The 26,903-nt window shown below is 39.9% G+C and overlaps 1 protein-coding gene across 5 annotated transcripts in view; it reads right to left on the bottom strand.

The window, feature by feature from the left end:
• The window catches only part of LOC122563199 (chemokine-like protein TAFA-5), a 347,115-nt gene extending 321,859 nt beyond the window's left edge, over nucleotides 1–25,256 (bottom strand). For 2 of the 5 annotated variants that reach the window (XM_043716744.1, XM_043716745.1), the window contains exon 1: nucleotides 18,204–18,822. In XM_043716744.1, coding sequence (XP_043572679.1) covers nucleotides 18,204–18,297 — 94 coding nt within the window. In that variant the 5' untranslated portion in view covers nucleotides 18,298–18,822. Of the gene's footprint in view, nucleotides 1–18,203; nucleotides 18,823–24,501 lie in introns of those variants that run through there. The other 3 variants (XM_043716746.1, XM_043716749.1, XM_043716747.1) reach the window with 3 other exon arrangements.
• Nucleotides 25,257–26,903: the final 1,647 nt, after the last annotated feature.

The following is a 26,903-nucleotide window of genomic DNA, read 5'->3' as shown; positions in this document are numbered from 1 at the left end:
AACCCTCCACCACCACCCTCTGTCTTTTACCTTTGAGCCAGTTCTGTATCCAAATGGCTAGTTCTCCCTGTATTCCATGAGACCTAACCTTGCTAATCAGTCTCCCATGGGGAACCTTGTCGAACGCCTTACTGAAGTCCATATAGCCCTCATCAATCTTCTTTGTTACTCCTTCAAAAAACTTAATCAAGTTTGTGAGACATGAATCTCTGTAAAAAACAACTTGCCCCTCATGTCCTTTTTAAATCTTTATCCTCTCATCTTAAAAATATGCCCCCCCTAGCTTTGAACTTCTTCACATTAGGGAAACGACTTTTGCTATTCATCTTATCAATGTCATTCATGATTTTATAAACATCTATACAGGTCATCACTCAACCTCCTATGCTCCAATGAAAAAAGTCCCAGCCTATTTTTATAACTCAAACCTGATAAATCTTTTCTGAAACCTCTCCAGTTTAATAATATCCTTTATATAACAGGACAACCAAAACTGCACACAGTACTCCAGAAGAGGCCTCACCAACATTCTGTACAACCTCAACACAGTGTCCCAACTCTTATACTCAAAAGGTCACAGCAATAAAGGCAAGGGGGCTAAATGGCTTCTAAACCTTATTTACTTGTGATGCAAATTTCAAAGAATCATGTACCTGAACCCATTGGTCTCAGTTCTACAACACCAGCCTGCGTTTGCAGTGTTGTGTTATCTGAGGAAGAGTGTGCTAGCTATGAAGGGAGTGTAATGATGGTATACCCGACTGATTCCTGGATGGCAGAACTAAGATATGAAGAGAGACTGGATTGGTTAGAATTGCGTTCACTGGAGTTTAAAAGAATGAAGGAAGAATTCTGGGGAGTCCAGAACCATGGGTCATAGTTTAAGGTACATGATAGGCCATTTAGGACTGAGAAATTTCTTCACCCGGCCTATGAAATTCTCTGCCACAGAAAGCAATTGACGGCAAAACATCGTATGCTTTCAAAAAGGAATTAGAGATAGTTCTGAGGGCTAAGCGGGGGTCAATAGTTACTGAATTGGATGATTAGCTAAAATCATACTGAATGGCACAGTAAGCTCAAAAGGGCTTACTCCTGTTCCAATTTTCTATGTTAATACATTTAAGGTAATTTCTACTTAAACTTGTATGTGGGTTTGTCAGTTTTCCAGTGAATTAGACCAAAAAGAAAGCAATTAAATAGAAAATCTACCCATAATGTTTGATGGCTTTCAATTTTCATAGCATGAAAAAAGAAAACCTTATGAAAGTTAGTATCTGTTATCAATTATCCTCAGACCCCTATTGTTAACATTGATTTCTACTTTCAGAATCCCGAGGGTGTGGAAACAGGCCCTTCGGCCCAACAAGCCCACACCAACCCTCCGAAGAGTAACCCACACCCCTACCCTACATTTTACTTTGACTAATGCATCTAACCTACACAACGGGCCAATTTAGCAAGGCTAATTTATCTAACCTGCATATCTTTGGATTGTGGGAGGAAACCTGAGCACCCAGAGAAAACCCATACAGACACAGGGAGAATGTACAAACTTCACACAGGCAGTCGCCCAAGGCTGGAATCAAACCTGGGCCCCTGGCACTGAGAGGCAGCAGTGCTAACTACTGAGCCACCAGGCCATCCCTTGAGCCACTGTACTCTATTTAAATCAAATCTTGGGCTGCACACTGAAAAATATTCTCAGGAATTTTAGATGCAACTTTCCATCAATAAAATCTGCCGAGTCAGAAATTGTTATAATTTCAGCATAATATCTACAGGAATGTAATCCAGGAAATCTCTAGTCAGCAGAGCCAGTTGGGAATATAATGCTGACACAGAGAAACAGTACATTGCTGCTACATAATGGCTCTAATGGTTGACATATTCATTAAAAAGTAACTGAAGGAAACAGTTGTAAGCAATTATTACAAATACAGCCAGTTAATCTGCTACCACTCGCAACAACTAACTGACTCTGCTAAGGCTTTTTTCTGTACTTCATTACTTTATATATTATAATTTCATACAGAAGTTTCCATCTAAATATCACACCATTTAAACCATTCCAGTCCTGCTTTCATTGAAACTTGCAGAACAAGAACTATAGAGTTTGTTCCATACCACGGTTTCTGACAATAAATGCGATTGATAATGAGAAGGTAAGTCAGATTTGCAATGTGATTTTACTGAGGAAAACCACAAGATTATTATTTTTAGTTCACTACAATCTACAGGGGCAAACTTTAGCTTGAAAGCAGTAACACACCATATGATTCAGTTAGTGTCATAAACCGTGAGCGCGATACCTGACTGCTATATTAATGACATCTAAACCCAGAGATAAATGTGGAAGTCATTATTCTCTTTGTATATATTGAGAGTTTACCCAGAAACTATTTTATTCCATTTCCAGAATTAATTGTATTGCTAATGATCATCAACAATAATGTCAGCAATTGCACCATTTGATTTGAATTGGCATGTTCAAGTTCCAACGTATTGTCTGTACAGAAAGGAAACTTAACAAAAATGTCTCCTCACAAGAAAGAACATCGACACGTTAGGTTAATTATTTCCTCATTTTTTAACATTCCTAAGATTTACACACTAAAAAAACATTTTGGATCTTTGGAAGTTTTGCATATATGTATATCTTCAATCTCTTTGAACAACACTACGATGGATGAAGCTGATAGTTTTGTCTGGCCACAATTTTCTTTTCAAACATGAGTTCAATGAGCCAAAATATGAAACAGCAGTCAGTCAATCAAAGAAACCGTCTGCAATCTTCATTGCATACAATGTTTTAGTCATAATCAACTCGACAACTCGTCTAAATTCCAATTTACAAATCAAGACATGAAGATAATGGTTGATGTTGTGATGAACAAACTGATCCCCCACCTTTCTTAAGCAAAAGAAAAAAAAACATGGTAATGTATGACAGACCAAATGCGCTTAGAATCATATACAGCCAGGATGAGCAAAAAGGTCCAGACATTTCAGAGATGGAAAAATATTACAAATTAAATGTGCAATATTCTTGTGAAATATTATTGGGGAGGGAGATATGATGAATGGTCTTTTATTTATACAATACCTTTCACATGCTCAGAACATGTGCAAAACACTTCAATGCTAATTGAACAGCAGTGACTGCACAAAGGTAATCATTTAAGAGAGTACAACAGTCAAATCATTTACAGACAGCACTGAGAGATGATTTGTCGAATGGTCTGAGGGTAAATACTGTTTAGGGCACAGACAGCACTCCTCTGTATTATTACAAATGTAAATTCTCCAAGAGTTCGGCTGAAGAGGTAATCTCTTAGTTTAGTGTATACATGAGTACTGCACTGAGGCTGACAAAATTATGAAAATGAAATAACAAATAGTAGAGGGTAGGGTCAAAAATTGCATCTCTTGGTAGCATCAATGTGCCACTGCATTCTCAGTTTTGTGCCTACTTTACAGATGCTGTGGGTAGCTGGAGGGCATCAGGTGGCATGCTTGCTTGCCCATGACAAATTGAAGCCTTTAACTGGTCACTTAAGGGCCTCTTCTCAATGACTAGGACGCTTTGTGATGGAGACCAGTGCCAAGTCCATGGTATCTAATAAATGTTGGCAATCTGTTAGCCACTTCTAGGGGGTGGTGGGTGCAGAGATGCTTCCTGAACCCATTGGCATGGCATCTGAAGGTTTCCCCCCAACCCATATGCCAAACACTCCTGTGCTTTCTACCCAGTTCCCTTGATCCAGGTGCTGCTGCTGGGACAAGAGTTCCCAGCCATTTGATTGCCTGGCACGTCTTGATGTGAGTAATTCCTCTTGGATTGGAATGAAAATCTTGCCTAAATCCATCTTAAGGTCCAATGTCTGGTACATGGCTACTGGCAAGTCAGCAAGGTTCATGGCCCTGACTTTTGCACTAACTGCAGACCCCACATCCCATGTAAAATTCAGCCTTAAATAAATGGAATTTTCAACCATTCTCACCGGTTCTGACAACATTTTGAATTTCAATCCATTAATCTATTTTGCATTTATTGCTAAAAAAAGAACCGTTATATATAATTGGGAAATATAAATGGAACTTTTTTCATAAATTCCATACATTCAAGAGAAAAGCTTTCAAAAATGTAGGCCCTGATGAAGTTGGAGAGTTACAGAAACAAGTGCATGGAACAAGTCTCATGGAAAATATCATCATATACTGTATATTTCCTCCACATATTGCACAACATCTGCAAAAATTGAGAGAAACTCAATATTTTATGAAGTAAAATGGAGAAGTGTGCTTATGAGTATGCTGCAACACATGGGATATCATTCAACTACAACATTTTTAGCAATTAGGCACATCATCCGTGCAATATAAAAAAAAACTATCATCGCAACTATACCAGTCTGGATCAGCATATTGTACCAAACATAATGTAAATTTTCTTTTTTGACCTAGCCATACAACAAGGATTCGGGCTGAGGAGGCGGTGTTGGTTGGTTATCTTAGTTCACTAGATGATAACAGTGTGATGCAGAATAAAGCCAGCAGTATGGGTTCAATTCCCATACTCTGCAGTAGTTCATGAAGGCCTGCATCTTCACCCTACCCATACTTGAGTGGGTACCCTCAAGCTAAAAACAAGCAATTGTCTCTCTCTAATGTTGGTGAAGTATGCATCCTTTCATGTGCATAGTAAATCTCTAAAATACTGTTATTACATGGAAACATGACTGCAGTCATCTATGGTGTTTAGAGTGTAAGAATGCAGCTAGACCACATAGCTAGTGAGGGATTGGCACCACTATGTTGAGAAGCATAATGGGAACACCAGTGTTTGTTCATATTCTGCCTAATAGGGCATAGCTCTCTGCATGCACATTTACAAATCGTCAGAGGTGTACTCTTATTGTTATCTAATGTTCAAAGAATGCAGACAGTAACTTCTTCCAAACATTAAAAACAACCAACATTTCAAAAATAGGAGACAACGGGGAATTTCAATGCTTCTAAGACCTGGCTTTACCCAGACTTATACTGAACTCAACCTGCTGGTTGTCTTTTGGAAAAGGTCACATATTGCTGAGTACTCAGAGTCAGATTGTGCAAACGATGTGCAGGTTAGGTCGATTGTCCATGCTAAATTGTTCAGTGTCCAGGGAAATGCAGGGAGTGGGTCTGCTCTTTGGAGGATCGGTGTGGACTCAATAGGCCGAATGGCCTGTTTCCACATTGCATGGATTCTATGATTCAATGATTAGAGGCCAGTTTGTAGAATTGGATCTCTCTGCAAGTGCAGCTTTCATTGTTGCATGCCCAAACTTGTTTTTTTTTCAAACGTGACATCATAAATACAATCTACAGAATGTTGCTTTGCTCAGGAATATAAATTAAAAAACTGCTAACATGTTGTGTTTTACTCCATAAATTCCACAAGAGCTAAGTTGTCACAATTTTCTACAGCTGTCACATCATGCAGCTAAGTTCTGTGGCCAGCTGGAACAGCATGGCTATAAATGGATAAATATGTCAACCCCATTAGACCCAAGTAGTGTGCCTGAGTTTGAGAGATGATGGGCTAACACTGTTGCACATGCCTGTTTCAGTTCTAAAAACTGGAATATGCAAAAAGAAATCCTTATGAGAAAACGTAAAAGAAGGAAGCAATAGTAGTGTGTGACAAACAGGTGGCCTTGTGGTTATGTTAGATGAAAGGATGGTTGAGTAGCTATTGAATAATTGGTTGACTATTAGAACAAACTTGGGAAATAGGGAGCACAGAATCGTATTTCTGGTTTTTGAACTGAGTAAATATATCTGACTACATCTGTGCAATGCTGTTAATTAAATTAATCAGCTATGTTGCTATAATGAGCTTCATTTCTGGTGATCACTCAGGGTTTCTATGATTCTTTTCCAAATTATATGTTCTCACTCTCTTCACTTAGACTGCCACTTTGCATCAATTAACAACACCACTATGGCTACAAAGTATATTTATATGTATTCTTTGTTGATCTGTGCTGAACTGCTTCTACATTCAACCTTTAAAGAATGTCAAAAGATACAGAACAGTATCTTGTGCCACTCTTCAAACCTCTCACAATCATTAGCATATGTGTATTTACCCAAGAAGATTCAGACAGTAATTCACCTGGTGGATGACTCCTCAAACTAAATAGAAGAGTAAGCTACTCAAAATGGCAGTGGAGTATCAGGAGTCAGAGTTGAGCTCAATGCCTTTCCTCACTCAGAATTAACCTGTAATTGGTGTCTGCATAGTTCTATGCAATTATATTGAAAAGAACACTGCAAAACTTCACAGTGGCTGTTCATTGGCTGCAGACATAACTACTCACTATAAAACATGGGATGGGTAGGAGGCATTTTTTTTAATTGGATAGCCCCTGAATATAAAGTATGGGAAGTTACAACGTGCAATTAATGCTAACCATTCAGTATACTGCAAGCAGTATGCCAACTCTATGTTGCCTGCTCAGTACAATAATGTGTGCAGTCAACACTAGCCATGCTGTTCACTGACTGTACACAGCACCAGGGAGCCCAACATCATTAGTAACTCGCATTACTAAAAGCCAGCCTGTAATATTTAAAAGATGAGGTGAATTGTAACGGAATAGACACTCTGCAGCAGGATCTGACCAGGAAAAGAAAAGTAAACAATAGTTGTTCATGGGAGACAGCAGACAATTAAAATATTGAGTACTACATCGGTAGAGACAATTGAAAAGTGAAGAGATATTCTAAACCCATAGGGGAGAAGGTTGCACATGAGATTACATGGCGAGAATTGGGAACTGATCCCCACCTTGACAAAGGCCTTTGTTTCGCCTTAGGATCTGGACACAGTGCTGCAAGAAACTTAATGATCTCACATGAGTGATCAGGATCAACAAATGCTGCCTTCAAATGCCACAGCCTACCAATTAGGTCACTGTCATATTCACTATAATCCCATTGATCACCAACCAATAATCTCTATCAATCTGGATGCATACCCAGCATCAACATACTTTATCGTACCCCACATAATACCCCATATTTCACACATTGCATACTCTAACAGTTATTCAATCATTATTGAGACATCGCCAAACATCACCATGGTAAACAACTTCTCTCTTGCAGGAGTTGTTTGTACAGAGCAGAAGGAATTAACCAGAGGGGGAGGGTGGCTACTGCAAGTTGCAACTTCTTTAGTAGAGAACATAACGACCATTGTGAAAAGGATCATTCGTAGATTGTGGCTGCATGGGTCTGAATTCATTCAAGTCTGACTGCAAACTGTAACATTTCAGCCTTCAGCACTTGCCAGACCAGTCCTTGCACACTTTTGAAATAACTATGAAAAGTGTAATTAGGAATGGTCAATAAAAGCTGGCTTCGCATATCCCATGAACAAAATAAAAATATGTCTTTGAGATATAATATCATGCCAACAGAAGAGTGTGTCGACCCCCAACAACCAGCCACTTCAGAGGAAACACTCAAATGGAGTGCTAAAACAGATTTCAGAAGACACAAAGTTGAGTCTATTGGATTAAGATATGAAGAGATAAAAGGCTGAATACTCAAGACATCTCAGTTAATGGACAGGCCAGTGTTGGAATTTTCATACTGCATCATCTCATTGTGCATGCCAGCCAACACTGCTTGGTGGAACACCATTTTATTAACATCCATTAGAGACTACAGTACAACTTGGCCAACATCCTCTCTCATTATACTCCACTGTTGGCTACTACTGCTTTATGGGAAAAATTTATTACATGACAAAGCAATTGTGCAATATGGTAGCCCACTTTCAGATTTTACTGTTACTATGCTACAAATCTGTTGACTGGTAGAAATATCTTTTAGATTGCCAGTGTGCATCAAAATATATTAATGACTGCATGTGCTTTATCAGTCAGATCATGTACCAGGGCCGAACCTATATTCACTTAGCAGCCATCTGTTCCAGCTGCTTTAATAACACCGGCACGGTACATTACCTTAAAATACATGAATCACAAGTACTGCCAGGAAAACTGACACTCAATTGCATGATGTAGTGCAGATTGGCACATATTATCTACACATTCAGGTAACTTTCTCCATTCATTGTGGATTCAGTGCAGAGATCTGGTAAACTAAAACTGCCTAAACCACTCTCCCCAAATGCTGCTGCAAATTTTCGATAGGGCAAGTTATGATCCAAGTGGCCATCATGGACAACACAATACTGTAGGCATTGCTGTTTAAGAAATAACAAGTACTCTGAGAGTTGTAAATGTGAAATCAAAGCAGAAATCCTCAAAATACTTAGCAGGTCTGGAAGTAGTGCAAAGATAGAGAGAAAAGTTGACTTAACATTTCAAGTTGGTGACGTTTTCATTGGAACCAGGAATATTTAGAGGTGTAACAGCTTTAGAGTAAGATGACTAACATGCTCAAGGCTTGATTGGTGCTAGGGATAAAGTACCTGATTGCACAGTCTGAGTTTGAAATTTATCCCAGAAACAGAAACATGAGCAAGGAACAGAATTTAAACAACAGAAGAAAAAGCAACCAAGAAATGAGGAAATGCATAAAACACAAAACCTCGGCCATATTTTCCTATCACCACAGACTTTACTTGGACTAGGTGAGTGCACATTGATTAAAGTCATACTATTAAGAAATTCATTTGCTTTTTTATGAATCTAAAAATTATGGATGAGAGCAGTGAGGTGTTGACACAAAATTGAAGGAGAATAATACATTGAGAACGAATTAGGTAGCCATCATGTGCAAGAGTCTGGATTAGTGGTGCTGGAAGAGCGCAGCAGTTCAGGCAACATCCGAGGCTCTTCGGATGCTGCCTGAATTGCTGTGCTCTTCCAGCACCACTAATCCAGAATCTGGTTTCCAGCATTTGCAGTCATTGTTTTTACCATCATGTGCAAGAGACTATGTATCAGATTTCCCATGTATACATTGTGCACTGGCAAGGTCCCACCTGGAAATTGGCCTCTAAAATTTAAGGCATTTGCTCTTATTATGCAGTTGTAATTGATTACGCTTAGTTATTCTTGGCTCATGATTGTGAAAAAAATTGGAACAAAAATAGCAAAGTGCAAAATGTAGATACAGTTACAACATTTAAGTACATGAATAGGAAAGGTTTGGAGGGATATGGGCAAATGCAGACAGGTGGGACTAAGTTAGATTGGGATTATGATCAGCAGGGGCAGGGTGGACTGAAGGATTCCATGCTGTACAACATTATGACAAATCATAACACCACAGATTTTCATTCAGCAAATCAATCCATAGAAAAAGAGGACAGTAAACAAAACAATTGGAGAGCCTGAAGTGCACTCTTGTCTCAAGATCAAAATTATCAGAAAATATACACAGTTAGTTGCTGAAATAAATGACTGGTGCTAAGGTTTTGGTCTGGCAGCATCGGTGGAGAGTCAATCAGAATAAACACTGAGTTCAGTATAACTCTTCTTTGTAGTTGCTGGTTCAGTTCTGAAGAAGTCATACTGAATTTCAAACATTAATTACTTCTCTCTCCACAGATGCTGCTAAGTTTCTTCAGCATTTTCTGCATTTGTTTCAGATTTCCAGTATACACAGTATTTTGTTTTCATTTTCGTACGCTGAATAGCATATACTAGCTTTTCTACTGGTTTACATTAGTAATAAATCAGTGAAATCCAGGCAAAATCAGCCAAGCTAGCAACAAGGTTGGAGAATGTGAAACACAGGCAAATTACACATACAATCACTTTGTTTACGACAATGTTTTGCACTGTTGGAGATTCAGTTGGCTGGGATCAGTCTTTGGATTAGTGGTGCTGGAAGAGCACAACAGTTCAGGCAGCATCCAAGGAGTTATCTCAGTCTTTGTCCACAAACATGGCCATATTCTTCTGGCGGTACTGAAACATTTCACTGGCTTGGAAAGACTTTACAAATTGGATTGTCTTCGATAGACAGAAAACAGTTGGCATATTTTTAAAGCTTTTGCATATTAAAACAAAAAATAAATTATTCACTAAGAAGCTAACTAATGTATACTAATAAAGTGATTGGGAAGTTCTGTAGTATTTTTAAACATTTGCAGTTATCTTAAATCAGGTTATTCACAGGTGGAGGAATGAATTTACTTTTGTATTAAGCCTATCTTTAAATCAGTCATGAAATTGCACCGTTCTTCAATACATTAAGCAATATCTTTGAATGGGAAGAAAATAAATATTTACATTTTACTACGCTACCCAATTGTAATTGCTCTTTGAATGTTTTATATCTGTGATCATGTAAGTTATTTTTACCAGTGATCTGACCAAATGTGAGTTTGAGACCATTTTGGGCGTTGTTTTGCTATTTATGAATGGATCATGAACTCTGAGTTATAGATGTGAATCATATGATATACACCACATTCCTGATAAAGAGCTAGTTATGCTTTTCCAGCACCACACTTTTTGACCAAAATAGAAGCCTGCTTCAAATATGCTATTACATGTGTGTTAATATTTGTTAATGTAAGTGAGAATTAGTTCCAAATGAAAGCAGTTATTTGTTGTTTTTACAATTTATATTATTTCCATTACAGAGCTATTTGTGGTGTAAAATGTATGTAATCTAAGAGAATCTGTCATGCTCAGCAGTGGCTTCTCAACTGTTAATCCTATATTATAACTGACCAATAAACTCCATGTTTGGAAGGTCTAATTGGCTCTCCATCGAGAACTCAGAAGATTTATTTACTTAAAGGGCAAGTGGAAATGGGTCACAGTATCTACCTTTGGGTCAGGAGGATCAGATTCAAGTTCCACCTTCCAAGGGCATGTCATATACATGTCAGAACAGATTGATTCAATTTTAAAAGCCAGTGGATTCAAATCACAGGCAAAAGTGGGACTTACTCCGATGTCCATCTAGGCGGCAGAGGGTGGCACAGTGGCTCAGTGGTTTGCACTGCTGCCTCACAGCGCAGAGACCCGGGTTCAATTCCTGCCTCGGGCAATTGTCAGTGTGGAGTTTGCACATTCTCCCTGTGTCTGCGTGGGTTTCCTCCGGTTGCTCCAGTTTGCTCCCACAGTCCAAAGACGTGCAGGTTAGGTGAATTGGCCATGCTAAACTGCCCATAGTGTTAGGTGCGTTAGTCAGGGGTGAGAGTAGAGGAATGGGTCTGGTTGGGTTGCTCATCGGAGGATCTGTGTGTGTGGACTTGTTGGGCCGAAGGGCCTGTTTTTACACTGTAGGGAATCTAATCTAATTAAGAATCTAGAAACCACATCTTCACGTTGATTCCAAAATTCTTGGTAGTCTAGAATTAAAGTCTGTTCAACATTTCCATCTTATTATTTTCTTAATGATTCATGAAATTACAGCTTGAGATATTTCACAATCCATTTATTTACATGGTAGCTTTATGCTGTGCATTCTTTGCCACTGCCTTTAATGTATTACAATGCAACTAGTATATTTAATTACATTATAACTGTGCCAATAGTAGACCTAACATAAACAAATGTGTCATTTACTGGTTTAAACATATTGATCTGAATGGCTTAAAATGTCAATTGCTGGCATATATACAAAAGTAGTAGAGAAAATGCAAGAGTAAAAGGATTCTACGAACAATCCTGAAATAGATGTATATCAGGTACTTCCATTAAAATTAGAAAGCTGTAATATGAACTAATTCAGACTTGGGCAGTTTTCTGATTTAGTTTTAAGGTGGTTTGATAAAATTGCCTTGATTTGGATTGATTTGACCATATTATGAAACTACACTTCATGAAGAGGAATGCCTTACATCACTGTATATTAAAAGTTATTCAAACAGATATTTGGAATTTTCATTTGATGTTTTATATAGCTAAGTGCAACTTGACAGTTTTGCTTCTGGCATAACTAATACACTGGTGAAAGAAATGTATGCATCCAAATGATATTTCACTCATCTGATTTTACTTTTCTTTGTAACATCGACAATTAAATTGTTCAGAAAGCCCTTTTGTTTTACTGCAATTTTTGAAGGAAGGCTATACGGTAGGATGTTCCACTGAAAAACATCGGCAAGGTCCTGGGGAGTGTTGCCGATAAACGAAACCTTGGAGTGTAGGTTCTTAGTTCTTTGACAGTGAAGTCACAGGTAACCAAGATAGTGAAGGCGGCATTTGGTATACAATCCTTTATTGGTCAGTGCATTGAATATAGAAGTTGAGAGGTCATGTTGTGGCTGTATAGGACATTGGTTGGGCCATTTTTAAAATGCTGCATTTAATTCTGGTCTCCCAGCAATAGGAAAGATGTTGTGAAACTTGAAAGGGTTTAGAAAAGATTTACAAGGATGTTCCCAGGTTTGGAGGGTTTGCATATAGGGAGAAGCTGAAGAGGCTGGAGCTATTTTCCCTGGAGCATCGGAGGCTGAAGGGTGACCTTGTAGAGATTTATAAAAACATGAGGGGCATAGACAGTGTCAGCAGCCAAGGTATTTTTTCCCCCGTTTGGGGAGTCTAAAACTAGAGGGCACAGTCTTAAGCTAAGAACGGAAAGATATAAAAGGAACCTGAAGGGCAACTTTTTCACAGAGATGGTGGTGAGTGTATGGAATGAGATGCCAGAGAAAGTGGTGGAGGTCGGTCCAATTACAACATTTAAAAGGCATCTGGATGGATACATGAATAAGAAAGGTTTAGAGGGATATGGGCCAAGTGCTGGCAAATGGACTAGAATTATTTAGGATATCTGGTCGGCATGGACGAGTTGGACCAAAGGGTCCATTTCTCCTTGACTTTGATTGTAATATCTAGAAATATTTTCCAATTGATTTAACACAACTGAAAAAATAACGATGTTATTCAAAGCCAATGAGAAATTAATTTAAATAGAAAAACAGATGAGTAAAGGTAAGTAATCTTTCATATAAACAGAAATAATGAGAAAATTTGATAAGTCAGCAATAGGAACAAAGGTTTTGGAGAATAAGTTTTACAAAAATGGTGGTGAACTTGTAGCTATTGAAGCAAGCAGCCTAATTGCATTCAGGAAACAATTCATCATAATTCTGAAGGGAAAAGTTGATATTGAAGGTTGAATAAAGAAAGCTTTTCCTGTTTGTAAAGATGTTGACACCTTGAGCCAAACAACTTAATACTATTAACCTATGATAAACATTCTGAAAAAAAAATGAGTACAATTATTTCCAAACTCACAATACAAGTTATGAGGATTTAAAATGATCAGTCTGTAATCATTGAATGCCATTATAAGTTATGAAAGCAACAGTTGATAAATCATTGGTGCGATTAAAACAAAAGTTGCACCAAATCAGCATAGATGCTCAGCAGAAGTATGGTCAAGAACTGGAGGCTTGTGACCAGTGTGTGCTGCAAGGATCAGTGCTGGGTCCACTACTTCTTGTCACTTTTATAAATGATTTTGCTGTGAATATAGGAAATAAGGTTAGTAAGTTTGCAGATGACACCAAATTTGTGGTGTAGTGGACAGTCTAGGAGGTTATCTCAGAACAACAGAAGCTTGATCAGTTGGGGCCAATGGACCAAGGAATGGCAGATTTAATTTAGATAAATGCAAGATATTTAATTGAGATAAATGTGAGGAGTTGCATTTTGGTAAGGCAAATCAGGGCAGGACTTATACACTTAATGGTAGGGCCCTTGGAAGAGTTGCCGAACAAAGAAACCTAGGGGTTCAGGTACATGGTTCCTTGAAAGTGGAGTCACAGGTAGACAGGGTGGTGAAGAAGGTGATTTGCACACTTGCCTACTTTGGTCAGTGCACTGAGAATAGGAGGTGGGACATCACGTTATGGATGTACAAGACACTGGTAAGTTGGAGATAGCAGATGCTGGAAAGTCACAGCTGATAAAATGTGGAGCTGGAAAAAGCAACCTTTCTAAATTGATCCACAGCTAGAAAAATCTAGCATGACAGAATGGTTCTGACCTGAAATATCAACTCCCCTGCTCCTCTGATGCTGCTTGACCTGCTGTGCTTTTTTGCACCGACCTGTGAAACTGATCTGAAGCCCATCTAACTTACACTATTTCATTATCATCCATATATTTATCCAATGACTATTTAAATCTCCTTAAACTGGGCGAGTCTGCTATTTCTGCAGGTAGGGCATTCCACACCCTTTCTACTCTGAATAAAGAACCTACCTCTCACATCTGTCCTATATCTATCACCCCTCAGTTTAAAGTTATGTCCCCTCGTGTTAGCCATCATCATCTGAGGAAAAAGGCTCTCACTGTCCACCTTATCTAATCCTCTGACCTGAAAATGTGTTGCTGGAAAAGCACAGCAGGTCAGGCAGCATCCAAGGAGCAGGGGAATCGATGTTTCGGGCATAAGCCCTTCCTGAAGTGAATCCAAAGTGAATCACCTCACATGTTTCTGCATTAAACTCTGTTTGCTACCTCTCAGCCCAGCTCTATAGCTTATCTATGTCCAAAGGCATAAGCTGAAATAGCTTATCTATTTGGTGAGTTTAAAGTTGTTGAGAAAAATTGGAATATCGACAATTGCACAAATCATTCATTCTTTTGGCTCATGATAGTTCTTTTGCTAACAACATGTTGGTTTCAATGATATTTATAATTTACAATAGCAATTAACTGGGTGAAATCAAAATGAGATTTCAGCTGAGTTTTCTCAGAAGCTCTTTCAGAACCAAATATTTTCTTCATGGAGAAATTTGCCTATGGAGCATTCTATATTCATTCCTTCCTCAAAATAAATCTTATTGCTTTAGAACTATTGTAGGTGCAATGAAAGTATTAATTAAAGAAATTCAAGTCACATCCCTTCACTACATTAATTTATAACTATTTTTTTCCAAATGTGAAAATTGCACTGGAGCTTCTTTACAGATTTAAAGTTCCTCATGCCAAAATATTTATATTCACTATGCCTGCAAATTGTTTTACATTTCAAAAGTGAAATGCTCTGCAGAATACTAAAATGTTGTCTGGTCTTTTCCCTACAAGTGCAATTTGCTCCTGACAAATAAAAACTTGCCAGTGAATCTCATAACTACCACTTCATTGCCTACGCCATATCACATTTTTGATTAACTTCAAATTTCACCCTTTAGAATGAGTAGAAAATCACAGACTATGAACAGACCCATTATGGTGAACTACAGATGTTTTTCTATTCATTCAGCATAATGTTTAGGAAATACAGTTGCAGTAAGTAACAGCAATTTCCTTAGATAACCTAAGAACTGAATACATCCTGTGTATGAGTCATTTAATGTTTGCATTTTTCTTTACTTTTCAATCCCATTGCAAAGCAGCTTATTACAGGTTTTGTGTTTATTCTATTTTAAAAAGTATCTTCTTGTATACTTCCCCCCAAGTTTTTGTTTCAACAAAACGGCATAATAGTCCTAGACTTTTTCTCTAATACCATCAATTCTAATTCATATTCACAACCTGCGAAAGGAATACTTTTCATAGAATGAGACAACACAGCTGTCCTCCTGGACCTATCCAAAATCATTCTCCTCCACCCTGTTCAACCTGAGCTATGAAAAATAAAGTCCCTCACGCCACGCAGCAATATGTGCGGACTATATTCAACACCATTCCCGATGGGGGTACTGTGCTATTATAGTAGGTTGCATCTATCTGGGAATTGACAAAACTTGCCCGAGGCCCAACAGTCAAAGCTACAACCTGGACTCACAACTCTTCATTGCTCAAGCTACTAATTGTCGTGTGTGCATTTTATATTGTCAATTCATTACAAAGCAGAACTTTATCAGACTTTATTCACCAAAAGTACAGCAATAGTCTGCAAAAACGGTATGAAGCTAAAAGACTGGCTAAGCATCAGATCCTAGGTACTATTTCAACCGTCCTTGAAAATGTCTTTTCAATAGCTTGGGAATGTGCAGTCACAGTTGACTGTGCCACAAACTGGATTCCTAATCAACCTTTACAAACACTGCATGAAAAAGAAATTCGCACCATTTGAGTGAACATTCAGTCTCCACGAGCAGGGCCCGTATTGAATTGACAATCCCTCCACAAATGCAACCCTGAATTGTACGTTCAGCTCTGGCTGTTTCAATCCCATCAGTTGGCACTTACCGAATTTCTGATCTCACTGGAATTTATCCAGGGCAGCACTTCCTAAGGTACATTGGTTAACTTGATTTGGGAAGATAAAATTAGATAGTCAGCCCTCACTGCTTTTGTGCACCCTCTACTGACCAGCTCGGAGCAACATTTCAGGTTGCTGCAGGCACTCCCGATGACGAAGAGATGCATGGCATGGGGAACGTGGGGAGATGCTGTCACATTCATTGCATTTTCTATCTGTTGCTGTTTGCATTCAAAACATTTACAGCAATGTGTAAAACATGTTCATAAATACACAGCATAGACATATAATGAGAGAGAGTAAGAAGATTCCAGGTAAGATGTAATTGGGAGCTCCAGGTTCACAGGCACTTATCTCATAGAGATACGTCCAGCTAAATTTCATTCCATCTAAATACGTACAATTAAACTCTTTAATTTCTAGTTAAATTATAAACCTAATTTATATATGCATATTGGTTAGACATTTAGTTAAAATTTGGGACTTGAATTTTTTCATAGATTCCTTACCCAATTATTCTAAAGTCTGAGGGTATGCTTCTAAAGTTAAATTATTTTGGCTTGTAAAAGGGAAGCTGTTTTCATTCATTGACACTCTAAGATACACTTTTCCTTGCACTTCAATAAGGAATGTTGTAGGGAATACGTACTTCAATCTGATCGAGAAAATACTGTTAAAGTAACATTCAAAGAGGGACCGGGGTTGTAACAAACTGAAATTGCTTGCACATCATTTCATGAGCTTGAAACTTTGAACAGAACAGCTTCTTTCAAACGGTCGAGGGTTTCGGAAATTGTAATCAAGACCTGCACTGCTAGGTCCTTTAAAAATACTACATTAGGGAATAAAACATAAAGGCTCGAAATACTCAACAAGTCAGACAGCATCTTTGGGGGGAAGGAGAGAGAGATAGGGTTAATATTTCACTCCCATACACTCTCTTCAGAGCAAAACGTGTTCTTTTAAACGTTTACTGTTGCCAGCATTTTCCGTCTCTTCCATTATTTCCGCGTGCTCATTCACGGGGTGTGAATAATTTGCATCTTTCTGTATCAGCTACGAATGTCTGCTCCAATATTCGCAGTTCAATGTGAAGTTGGCTTTTGAGAGACTGGAGCGCCCTCAAGGCATCTTCAATCGGCAATCTATACATGGGAAAAGTCATAGAAGGGAATTTGATTCTCAGCAAATGGTGGTTCCATGGTAACTTTATAATGCTGGTCACTAGTGTAAAGATTTAGTTTGTTCTCTCAGGAGTTGCTTATCTTTGCAGGAACCCAGTTCAGCGCTGCTTCCTCTCTGGAATTGTGTTAGGAAGGTAGAATTAGATGACTTTCCTTTTTTAAAAAAAAAGTCGGTTATTTTCCTGTTCTAGGCCACGAGTTGGCAGGTCGGGCGGGGGAAGAGGAGTGATTCGTGGTGATCGAAACCTCGGCACTACAGCTAGCTTTTGAAACTCAGATCTTCCTTTTACAGGGGCAAAATACACAAGGAGTTCAGGCATGCACGGAATGAACTATCTAGTTATTTTTCTCTCTCTCTCGTTCTGTTCAATAGAAGCCACGAGAAGAAAATAAAATCGCTGGGGCTGCAGCCAAACACACACACACTTCATTCAGTCTGGCGTTAAATTTGCTGGGATACGTGTGTGTGTTTAGTTACGTACATATAAAATATAAGCACCATGCATAGCTGCGGTCATGCTCATATACGCAGGGAGAATGCGTACATATTTACTGTGATTACGCAGGCGTGTATATGACTTTAAGCGTGTTTCTCAGGCAGATATGCGTTCATCTGAGTGAGCACAGCCGCCACGTATGCTGCTGCTCGTTATCAGCTTCGAGCCCAGCAGAACTGGGCGAAACAAGTATTTGGAGTAAAGACATTGCAATGAGGAGACGTTGGAGGAAACACAGTGAAAAGCGGAGTGCCTTTGGTTGCGAAACCTCTGCGGCATTTAAGCACTTGAACTTTATCGGGCTGCCTTTAAGGAAAGCTATGACAGAACATTGCAGTACCATTTATCACGATAGGCGACCATTTACCTTCTTTGACTAAGTGCGAGTAGATGATCCAGACGAGAAGGCAGCAAAGTGTTGCCCCTGCCCCAGTGCAAAGCCCTCTCCAGCCGGGCAGCATGTTCGAATCCCCCCCAGCTTCAGAGCTCAGCTCCTGCGCGTCTCAGCCGCACCACGACCACACATGCAGATCTCTCTCTCTCTCTGTCTCCACATTCAAGCGCCAGAAGTCGGCTAGCGATTTCCAGGGGGAAATATACATTAAAAAAAAGGAAAGATACTATCCAAACACGGGGCACCTGTGTAAATCTCCAGCTTGGGGTGCCAATGATCGCGCGAATCCACTTAACATAGAGCCGGAGATCCACGCGGCGGGATGTGCATCTGGGTTGTAAAAGCCCCGATCGCTGCCCTTTATCATCCTCTTCCACGCTATAAGAACCACATACTGCTTGATCCCTGCAGCAATGAGGTCTCCAACTGCAGCTAGTCACTGCTTGGCAGCGTCTATTGATCGCCTGTTGTAATTATCCAGATATGCAACAGCGCGTAATTAACCCTGCCAGTGCTGCGATCGCCCATAAATAAGTCAAGGGTGTTTAATTTACTGACTGTGGTGCCACTGAAATATTCATGCTGGCGAGGCTGGTACAAGAAAGTTTGAGCAAGGCGTGATGGACAGTACGTCCCTGCTGCAGATTGTTTTTTTTTAAGGTGGCCCAGCCAACGACGTGGCGAATGAAGTACTCCCACTCGCTAACCACCGGGAATCATTTTTATAACTTTTAGCTTGAGAATTACAATTCCTTCCTCGGCTGACCTGTTAAGTTTATTTTGTAAGCATACCAGGAAACTCATTCGAAGCAAGATTGAATAACTCCCTGATCATTCGGATGGGTTAGAGGAATGCGGCTGATCTGAGATACAAGCCGGTCTTTATTTTGTGAATCTTTAGCAAAGTACAATTTTTTTTTACCAAAAAAAAGTTTATCCTGCGCTGGAATTGCATTTTATTAACACTCAACAGCCCTTCTCTATCTGTAAGCATCAAGCAACCCCCCCTCCGCCCCAACTTCATCAGAGGCCAGACTTTTTTTTAATAAGGACTAACCCATTTGGAGAGATTTACACTTTTATCCAAGGATCACTGTCAATCGTTGTCCACGCAATTAAAGCTATTTGCTTGTAGTTAAGGGTTTTTTGTATTTAAAATAAGTGCATAATTAGATATTAGACTGTAAGATGATATTATCCTGTAACAAGGATATTAAAATTAACATACTTCTCAAATTTATTCAAATATATCTACTTATTATCAGACAGTTTGGTTAAAGATGACACCAAAATCAGCATATCCGAGTGCAGGGGAATTGAATTTATAGAACCATTTGCTGGCTGGCTATGTGTGTGCAGAGAGCCGTCTGCTGAAGTGTGTTAAATACCTTTAGTGTATTGCACACAATATTGTTAGCGGTCTCCGCTAATAAACGGCGCCGAAACATTCCTCCTACAGATTGCAACACTCCGCGACAAGGTCTGGTTGAATATATTTCACGTTTTTTTTAATTAAAAGGCTGACAATGAATCGATTCATTAGCACCATCAACATCTAAAAGCACCATTCAGATTCGGCTTTTGTGTAGTCCAGACATTTCTCCAGTCCCTGCTGTATCGACCCACTGTAATTATCAGCCCGTTTAGTTCTAAGTACCTTTCACTGGACATACGTTGTGAGTAACAGTACATTTGTTGAAGTGCACGGAAATCTACAGCGACACAGAGCGAGCAACCGCCTACATGTTATTAGAGAATGGACTCGATATCTTAAATTCGCGTTACAACTTATGAAAAAAAACAGTAATTAATCGCGATGCCGGATTTTTTTTTCAATGGGAGCAGGTGAAGAGCAGTTTGCAGCATCTAAAGCATAATACCAATCAAAATATCGCTTAAAGTACGCAAAAGAAACCTTGACCTGGTTTTGTGTTTAAACCACCATGAGGGTTTTTTATGAAATGTCCCGTGTATTTAAACACTCTGGCATCAACAGCTGCAATAATAAATCAGGATATAAATCAATATGCCATTCAAATGAACAAGCTGACTGTTGGAAATAAGATAACACCAATTCGCTGCTCATCACTACACTAACATTATTTTTACGGCAGTGATGCTTAGATTATTCCATCAATTTGCACAGCGTTCATCTGAAAGTTAGCCGGACATCAGGTTGTCATTAATGCTATAGCGTGGCGTCCGCCTCAGCGAACGGACAGTGCAGAAATGCAGAGAACTCGGCATCTGCGATATGAAATCGTTCTTCATTGCTCTTCACTGGATTGCCGTGGGATGTTTTACTGCGTTAAGGATGTGAGAGGAACGCAAGCCGTTTCAATGTAATCGTGGTTTGCGATCTTTCTATTATTAGGCACCGAAATGGCCCCCGTCATCGCGTGCTGGGAAATGATGGATCGAGTTTGAAGCCCTTGACTCCCAGTTTGAAATTGGTTGAGACTGCACACTGGCTATACACTGTATTCAGTTAGAGGACTGCCTGCAGGCCGCAAGGTGGCAGCAGCATTTTTCAATTTCAAAGCTGATGATTTCGCCTCTCGAGCCAGATAATTTTTTTGCTGCAAAATAAAGCGCATCGATAAAGCTTGAGTGATGGGAGCGAACCTTTAGTGCTAGTTGCCGTGTAAAATGTATGATCAACAATCCTTTCATGAGCCCTGCCTCACGTCACGCTTGGAAGGTCTGGGGCATTGAAAGTCTGAGATTGCAACATGGAAACAGAACCAATTCCCATAAACGTTCAAGTTCCACCACCAAACTGTTTTTTTTTAAATCCAATATCAATTTTGCCGAGTGTGTTCTCTCTAGATGGTTATTCATTACAACCTGTTGAATGAACTATGGCCAGCTTTCTGTTTTCAAATGTGAGGCGCACAATTTAGTGAACTTTTATACCTGTGAAGTAATAGACATACAGTACATGTTGCAATGCCAGAAGAATCGCCAAAACATTTTGTGTGGCGGGCCCATTGTGTATGTAGTTGTTATGTATAAATCTAAATGAATAGCCATGGCTGTCTAATGTGCAACTAATTACAAGCATTGACCTCATTGATCTCTGTTATCCCAGGTACAGTTAGCTCAGCATTGTGAAGAATGCGATTTGTCTTCAGATGTTGTCACTTGGTCGGCTTGCGGCCATGACCATGCGATTGCTTTAAAGGATAAGGAAAGCAAGAAACCTGAATCCTGAGTTTTGGGAAAACGACACTCATATTATCTGCACCTATGTTAACATTTACAAAGTTACCTGAAAACAATAATATGATATAACGCACCGCGGAATCCTCGGCGGTGATGAGATAGTTCCTAAATGTGAATTAGATACCAGCTTCCACACATATAGTAAATGGATACCAGCCTGTCTTTATGATACGATGACATCAACAACACATTTGAGTTTTTTTTTCCAGAACTGATTCGGAAGCAAATCGCTGTAAGAGTTGAGAGAGCGATATGCCCAAGTTGATTAGTTTTGACACCCAGGGAGCGTCTTATATCTATTATTTCAAATATCTACATAGTACAAACGATATTAACCGCCTTGTGTAAACTCTCATAAATCCAACTTTTTGGGCCGTTGCAGAGATTTGCTAGGGAGGTACTTGTGGGCATTAATGTGAGGTGCTTTGGCAGAGAGAGAAAATGACATGGAATATAGACGAAATGATACAGCTTTATCAAGTTCATGATCTTTGAATGTGGCAGGCCATATGAGAAAGCAGTTAGTAAAGAAAGTGGAACCTCTTGTCGCCTAAATAAAAGCACAACAGAAAAATAGGGACGTCATGCCGAACGTGCACAAAGTTTTGGTTAAGCAACAACTAGAGGATTGCATCCAATTCTGGTCACTACACTTTAGGAAGGGTGTGAAGACCCTTGGGAGGGCGCACAAGGGATCTATAGGAATGGTTTCAGGGATGAGAGATACAGTGAACGACAATGGCCTGGAACTTGCTGCTATCAATGCGGTGGAAGTGGAGATATGGTGAATGATTTCTAAAGAAAATTGAATGGCCCTTGAACAGACTAAATGCATAGGCCTACAGAGATAGAGTCAGGGAATGGGACTGTTAGGATTGTTCTCCAGAGAACTGGCATAGACTCAAATTTCTAAATGTCCTCCTTCTATGCAATTATGATAAGATGATTAGATGACAGTTGTTAACTTTAATTGTATAGAGTGTATTTCTGGTGATATATGACAAAATTTTGACACGCCCAATGAACATTGGAATTAGGCCTGTACGTCATGAATCCAGCAGATACGTACCACCAAATAGAAGGTCAAGGCAGAGTGAACTGGCTCACCCATATAAACTTCTGTAACATCGAAGGAGTACGAAAGTGTCAGGATCATGCCTGAACACTGGCATCGCCAGCGGGGTGATAAACCATATTTCAACACAAGGAGTGCTTGTGGTGTCGGTTAGAAATTGAGTCTTAGATATTTCCCAATCAACCTGTTCAGAGACGTTATTACACACCTCTGGAGCAGATGGACATGAACCCGGGATATGAGTCCAGCGACAGGGACACTACCACTGCACCACTAGAGCTTTATGCTGACTATGGGCTTAATTTTGGTTTAATTTGCAGTTTGCAACCCTCACCACCCCGCAATCAAATTCTAACAATGTACCAGTTTGGTCATTTTTTTTTCTAACATCTGGAACTTAGTGTTATGTTTTGTAATTGGAAGCACAATTTTCCAAATCCGTCCGGAGTTTAAAGCCCATACTGAACGACCTATTTAATAGGGTCAGAGGTACCATTCTTTCTTCATCAAGCTATCTGAATGGTGTTAGTCTCACCAGTTAGTGATTAGTGTTATGAACTGGAAGTAGGAGTAGGCCATTCGGCCCTAGCTGCCTGCTCCAACATTCAGCAAAATGTCATGATTTGAATGCGGCATCAACCCCACTTGCCCGCTTTGCAGCCCCCTCCAGCCTCCTTCTATAACCTTTGTGTCCCTTGTTCGTCAAGAATTTATCTACCTCTATCTTAAAAACAAACATTCACGTTCTCTGGGAGGAGACTCACGACCCTCTGAGAGAAACAAAAATCTGCTCATCGCCTTCCTATTTGGGAGAACACTTTATTTTGAAATAATGGTTAGATTCCTTAATAGGGATCTGAACAGACCCATTGACACCTGGAGTTTTGATGCCAGTTTTAAGTTCACTCTCATATACGGATCAAATTGCATGTTTCTGAAGGCAATAAAATCAATTGAAAACCAAAACATCTAACTTAGTGTACCTTCCTGTCTCAAGCTATATCATAATTACTCAATGATAATCAATCTCTATATTCTTCCAAGCCTCGCCGTCGTCTTTCGTAGGATTGACTACCAATATTCGGGCGTTTTTTCCCCCTTTCCCCCCCCCCCCCCCCCTCACTTTTACAGCAATATGTCGGCTTGGCGTCGCTAGTCTCTTTCTTTACTGACACCAATAAAACGTGGGAAGAGTTCACTGCAATAGATGGTGACCGTCAGGTCACGTCTAATGAGTTTTCACAATGCTCATTTTTGCCTGACATTTTTTTGTGCTTCGTCGCCAAATCTATGTTCAGCACCAAACTGATGTGCACTATGTTAGATAATCTGGGAACTCGGGATGTCAAAGCCACTGAGCTATGGAATCGTGCATGGAGGTAACAGCAACATTGGCATCCGTGATCAACGTATTTACCTCCCCTCCCCCCCCCAACCCTCTTCCGCTGTAGTACATAGATTTTTATTTCTTGATATTTCTTTGGAGTCACTGCCAAGTGTTGGAGGTTAGAGGTACTGTAGCGCAATATGGAGGAGTCTTGAATTGCCTGTTCTTTAGTGTTAAAGAGGAGGCTTTAATGCTGGCAGCCAGTCTCATTGAATCATTGTGCCGGCGGGAATAGCTGAGCAGTGGAATGTACTAAAGAAAAACTGATTGTCCAACGTTTCACTAACAGATGAGACAATATAGACAGCATACATTTCGCTTTGGAACAGTTAATATTTCACCCGTCTTTTATACATAGCAAGCTATTTGGAACGGTGCATTACTAGTTGCACATATTGTAATTTACAAGGTTTTGCATATTCAAAGGCATTTTGAACAATATTTTGGAATAACTTATATGTAAAATAGAAAACGTGCTGAAATAAATAAGGTCAACCCAGCCACAAGTTATTATGCCACACTATTTCAAGATTTATGTTAACTTCTCCGAATCACAAAATTAATAATTGTTGAATTATACTTACTAAACAAAGCAATGAGAAGCGCAGAAAGTATGGCTAGAAACCAAAAAGTTGATGGCATGTTACTGTCGCAGCAAATATCCTTCCATCTGAAGTAGTCAGCGGGACTCCGGGAGAATCATAACCTTCCTTCAAAATGATCTTCTAGCGCACAATTCAAGGCCGCCCCGACCGTCATTTGTCAATTCCTGCTTGGGGCAAATACACTGACCTGACTCTCCCAGTGAGCAGTCGCCCAGGACTACACTAAAATAAAAGTGAGCGAAACTGGAAAGCAGTTACAAAAGGTGGTTTACTGTTTGTACTGTCAGTGTGTGTCGGGACTGGATCAGTTCTTACTGTTTACAATGTACGGAGCGATCCCTCTTTCAGCACCCTGGACAGCGCCCGGCTTTACTGGCGAGAAATGTTTGTGCAACCGATTTTGCTGCTGCCGTATCGTACGCCAGGTCAAAATCCGCGTCAGGACAGCACACTCTGCGCAATAACTATGTACTCCATTGCCTGATCTCCGATAGTCTTTATTGACAAACACACAGAGGTGAGTGAGTGGACCCACCTGGACGTGTCAGCCCCTCCCTGTAGTCATCTCTACTATTTTTGGGAAATCTCCGGCTCCCTGTACCGAGTACAGCAGGCCACGTAATAGCCAAAGATATTCGAGTTCCTCGGCTAAACTGATTTCCGTCAGTTATAAATACTCTTTACTGTCAGTCTGAACGCAATAATCGTCTGTCCTGTTTCAAGCCCAGATTTTGAAAGTAAGGTCCATTAAGGAAGGAAACAGCAGAAGATGGGGGGGGGGGGGGGGGGTTGGAGATGGAGGTGAGATTTTGTTTTATAATTTTTATAATTACATTTGGGTAACGCCCTGCAGTGTGCATCTGTTATATTTTACCGAGGGTATTCCCACCGAAAATCACCTGGAATTCGAGGTTAAACTGCACTTTGCAAGCGCCGCTCGACGCGGACAGATGAAATGATCAAAGCAATTGTATGCATTGTGTCGGAACATCACGGGAGGTACACAACCCCGTCAAAGAGCAAAGGTGCAAATATGAAACTACAAGAGCCAATTGCGCCATCTACATCTGCCAGATATGTCGTGCTGGTGTGAAGTATGTTTTAACAATGCAAGGGAAAAGCGTATTAAGCCAACAACAAACAGTAATAAAAATCTGAGACATGATTGTTCCAATGTCAACCGAACTGAGGCAGCTTCTATGCTGGCCCGGATTTCATTTTTCAGTGCTCAGTAGTTACACAAGGCACATTCGAAGTTAAATGTGTTCCAATTGTCCGGGACTTTATCGGCATTCTAAAAGCCCCAATTTTTCAGGAAACCGTGACAGATTGGCACACATCAGTATGTCGACTGAGTTTTGTTTTAAAACTGCGTCCAAAGCCGGGTCTCCAAAGGTCAAGATGTCCTCCTCAACAAGTTCCTAGGCCACACGGTTATTTTATTCACTGGTTTCTCATGGAAACAGCTGCCGCGAACCTTTTATTAAATACCATAATTCCAAATCAAACTCATAAATTGGATCATATGGACCCAATTTTTACCAATTGCACCAAATATCCTTAGACTGCACTTTCTAAACTCACAACTACTTCTATCTAGAAGGACACGGGCATCAGATATGTGGGAACTTCACCAGCGGCAAGTTCCCTTCCAAGGCATTCACTATCCTGACTTGGAAATATGTTGCTGTTCCTTCACTATCGCTGGTCAATATCCTGGGATTCGTTCTGTAATAGCATTGTGATACCTTACTGCGGCGGTGCAGTTCACTATCACCTATTCAAGGGCAGCTAAAAGCTAGCTATAAATGCTGGCCGGCCAGCGATGCCCACATCCCACCAGTAAATAATGAAAATATTTTGCAAACTTCTCACTCTGGCCAGCGCTGACTGCGGGGGAGGAGGGAGGTGAAGCATATAATGCTTTACCTTCAAATATGTAATTTCAAACAGAGCAAAGATCAAAGATATACACCAAGCCCCTTGATTTTGACTCAACCATTAAATCCAGTGCCTGAATAAACCAAGGATTGCATCAGTTTCACAATCACTAGGGGATTTTGAGAGAAATGTTTGTTTATTTATATGCATGAAGTAGCTATTTGGGGTTGCATCATCATAGACTTGCATAGATTAGTTATCACATGCTGGGAGACCTTTCTGCTAGTCCTTTCATCACCCTGTCATTTTCTCCCACCCATTTGGTAAACCTGTAAATGTTTCCCCTTCCCATAAATATCCAATTCACTTCTAAAGGCCTGGATTGATCACCCTGTGCACACCCTCTCTACCACACTGGCATATTGAGCATTCTAGATTCCAAATGAAAACTCTCTGCATTAAAAAACATTCTTTTTTCTCCCTAAGTCACTGTTCTTTTG

This window comes from Chiloscyllium plagiosum, chromosome 26 (assembly GCF_004010195.1).
Source record: "Chiloscyllium plagiosum isolate BGI_BamShark_2017 chromosome 26, ASM401019v2, whole genome shotgun sequence".
Taxonomy (NCBI): domain Eukaryota; kingdom Metazoa; phylum Chordata; class Chondrichthyes; order Orectolobiformes; family Hemiscylliidae; genus Chiloscyllium; species Chiloscyllium plagiosum.
Note: the sequence above shows the minus strand (reverse complement) of the source record. Positions and strands in the feature narration are given on the sequence as shown.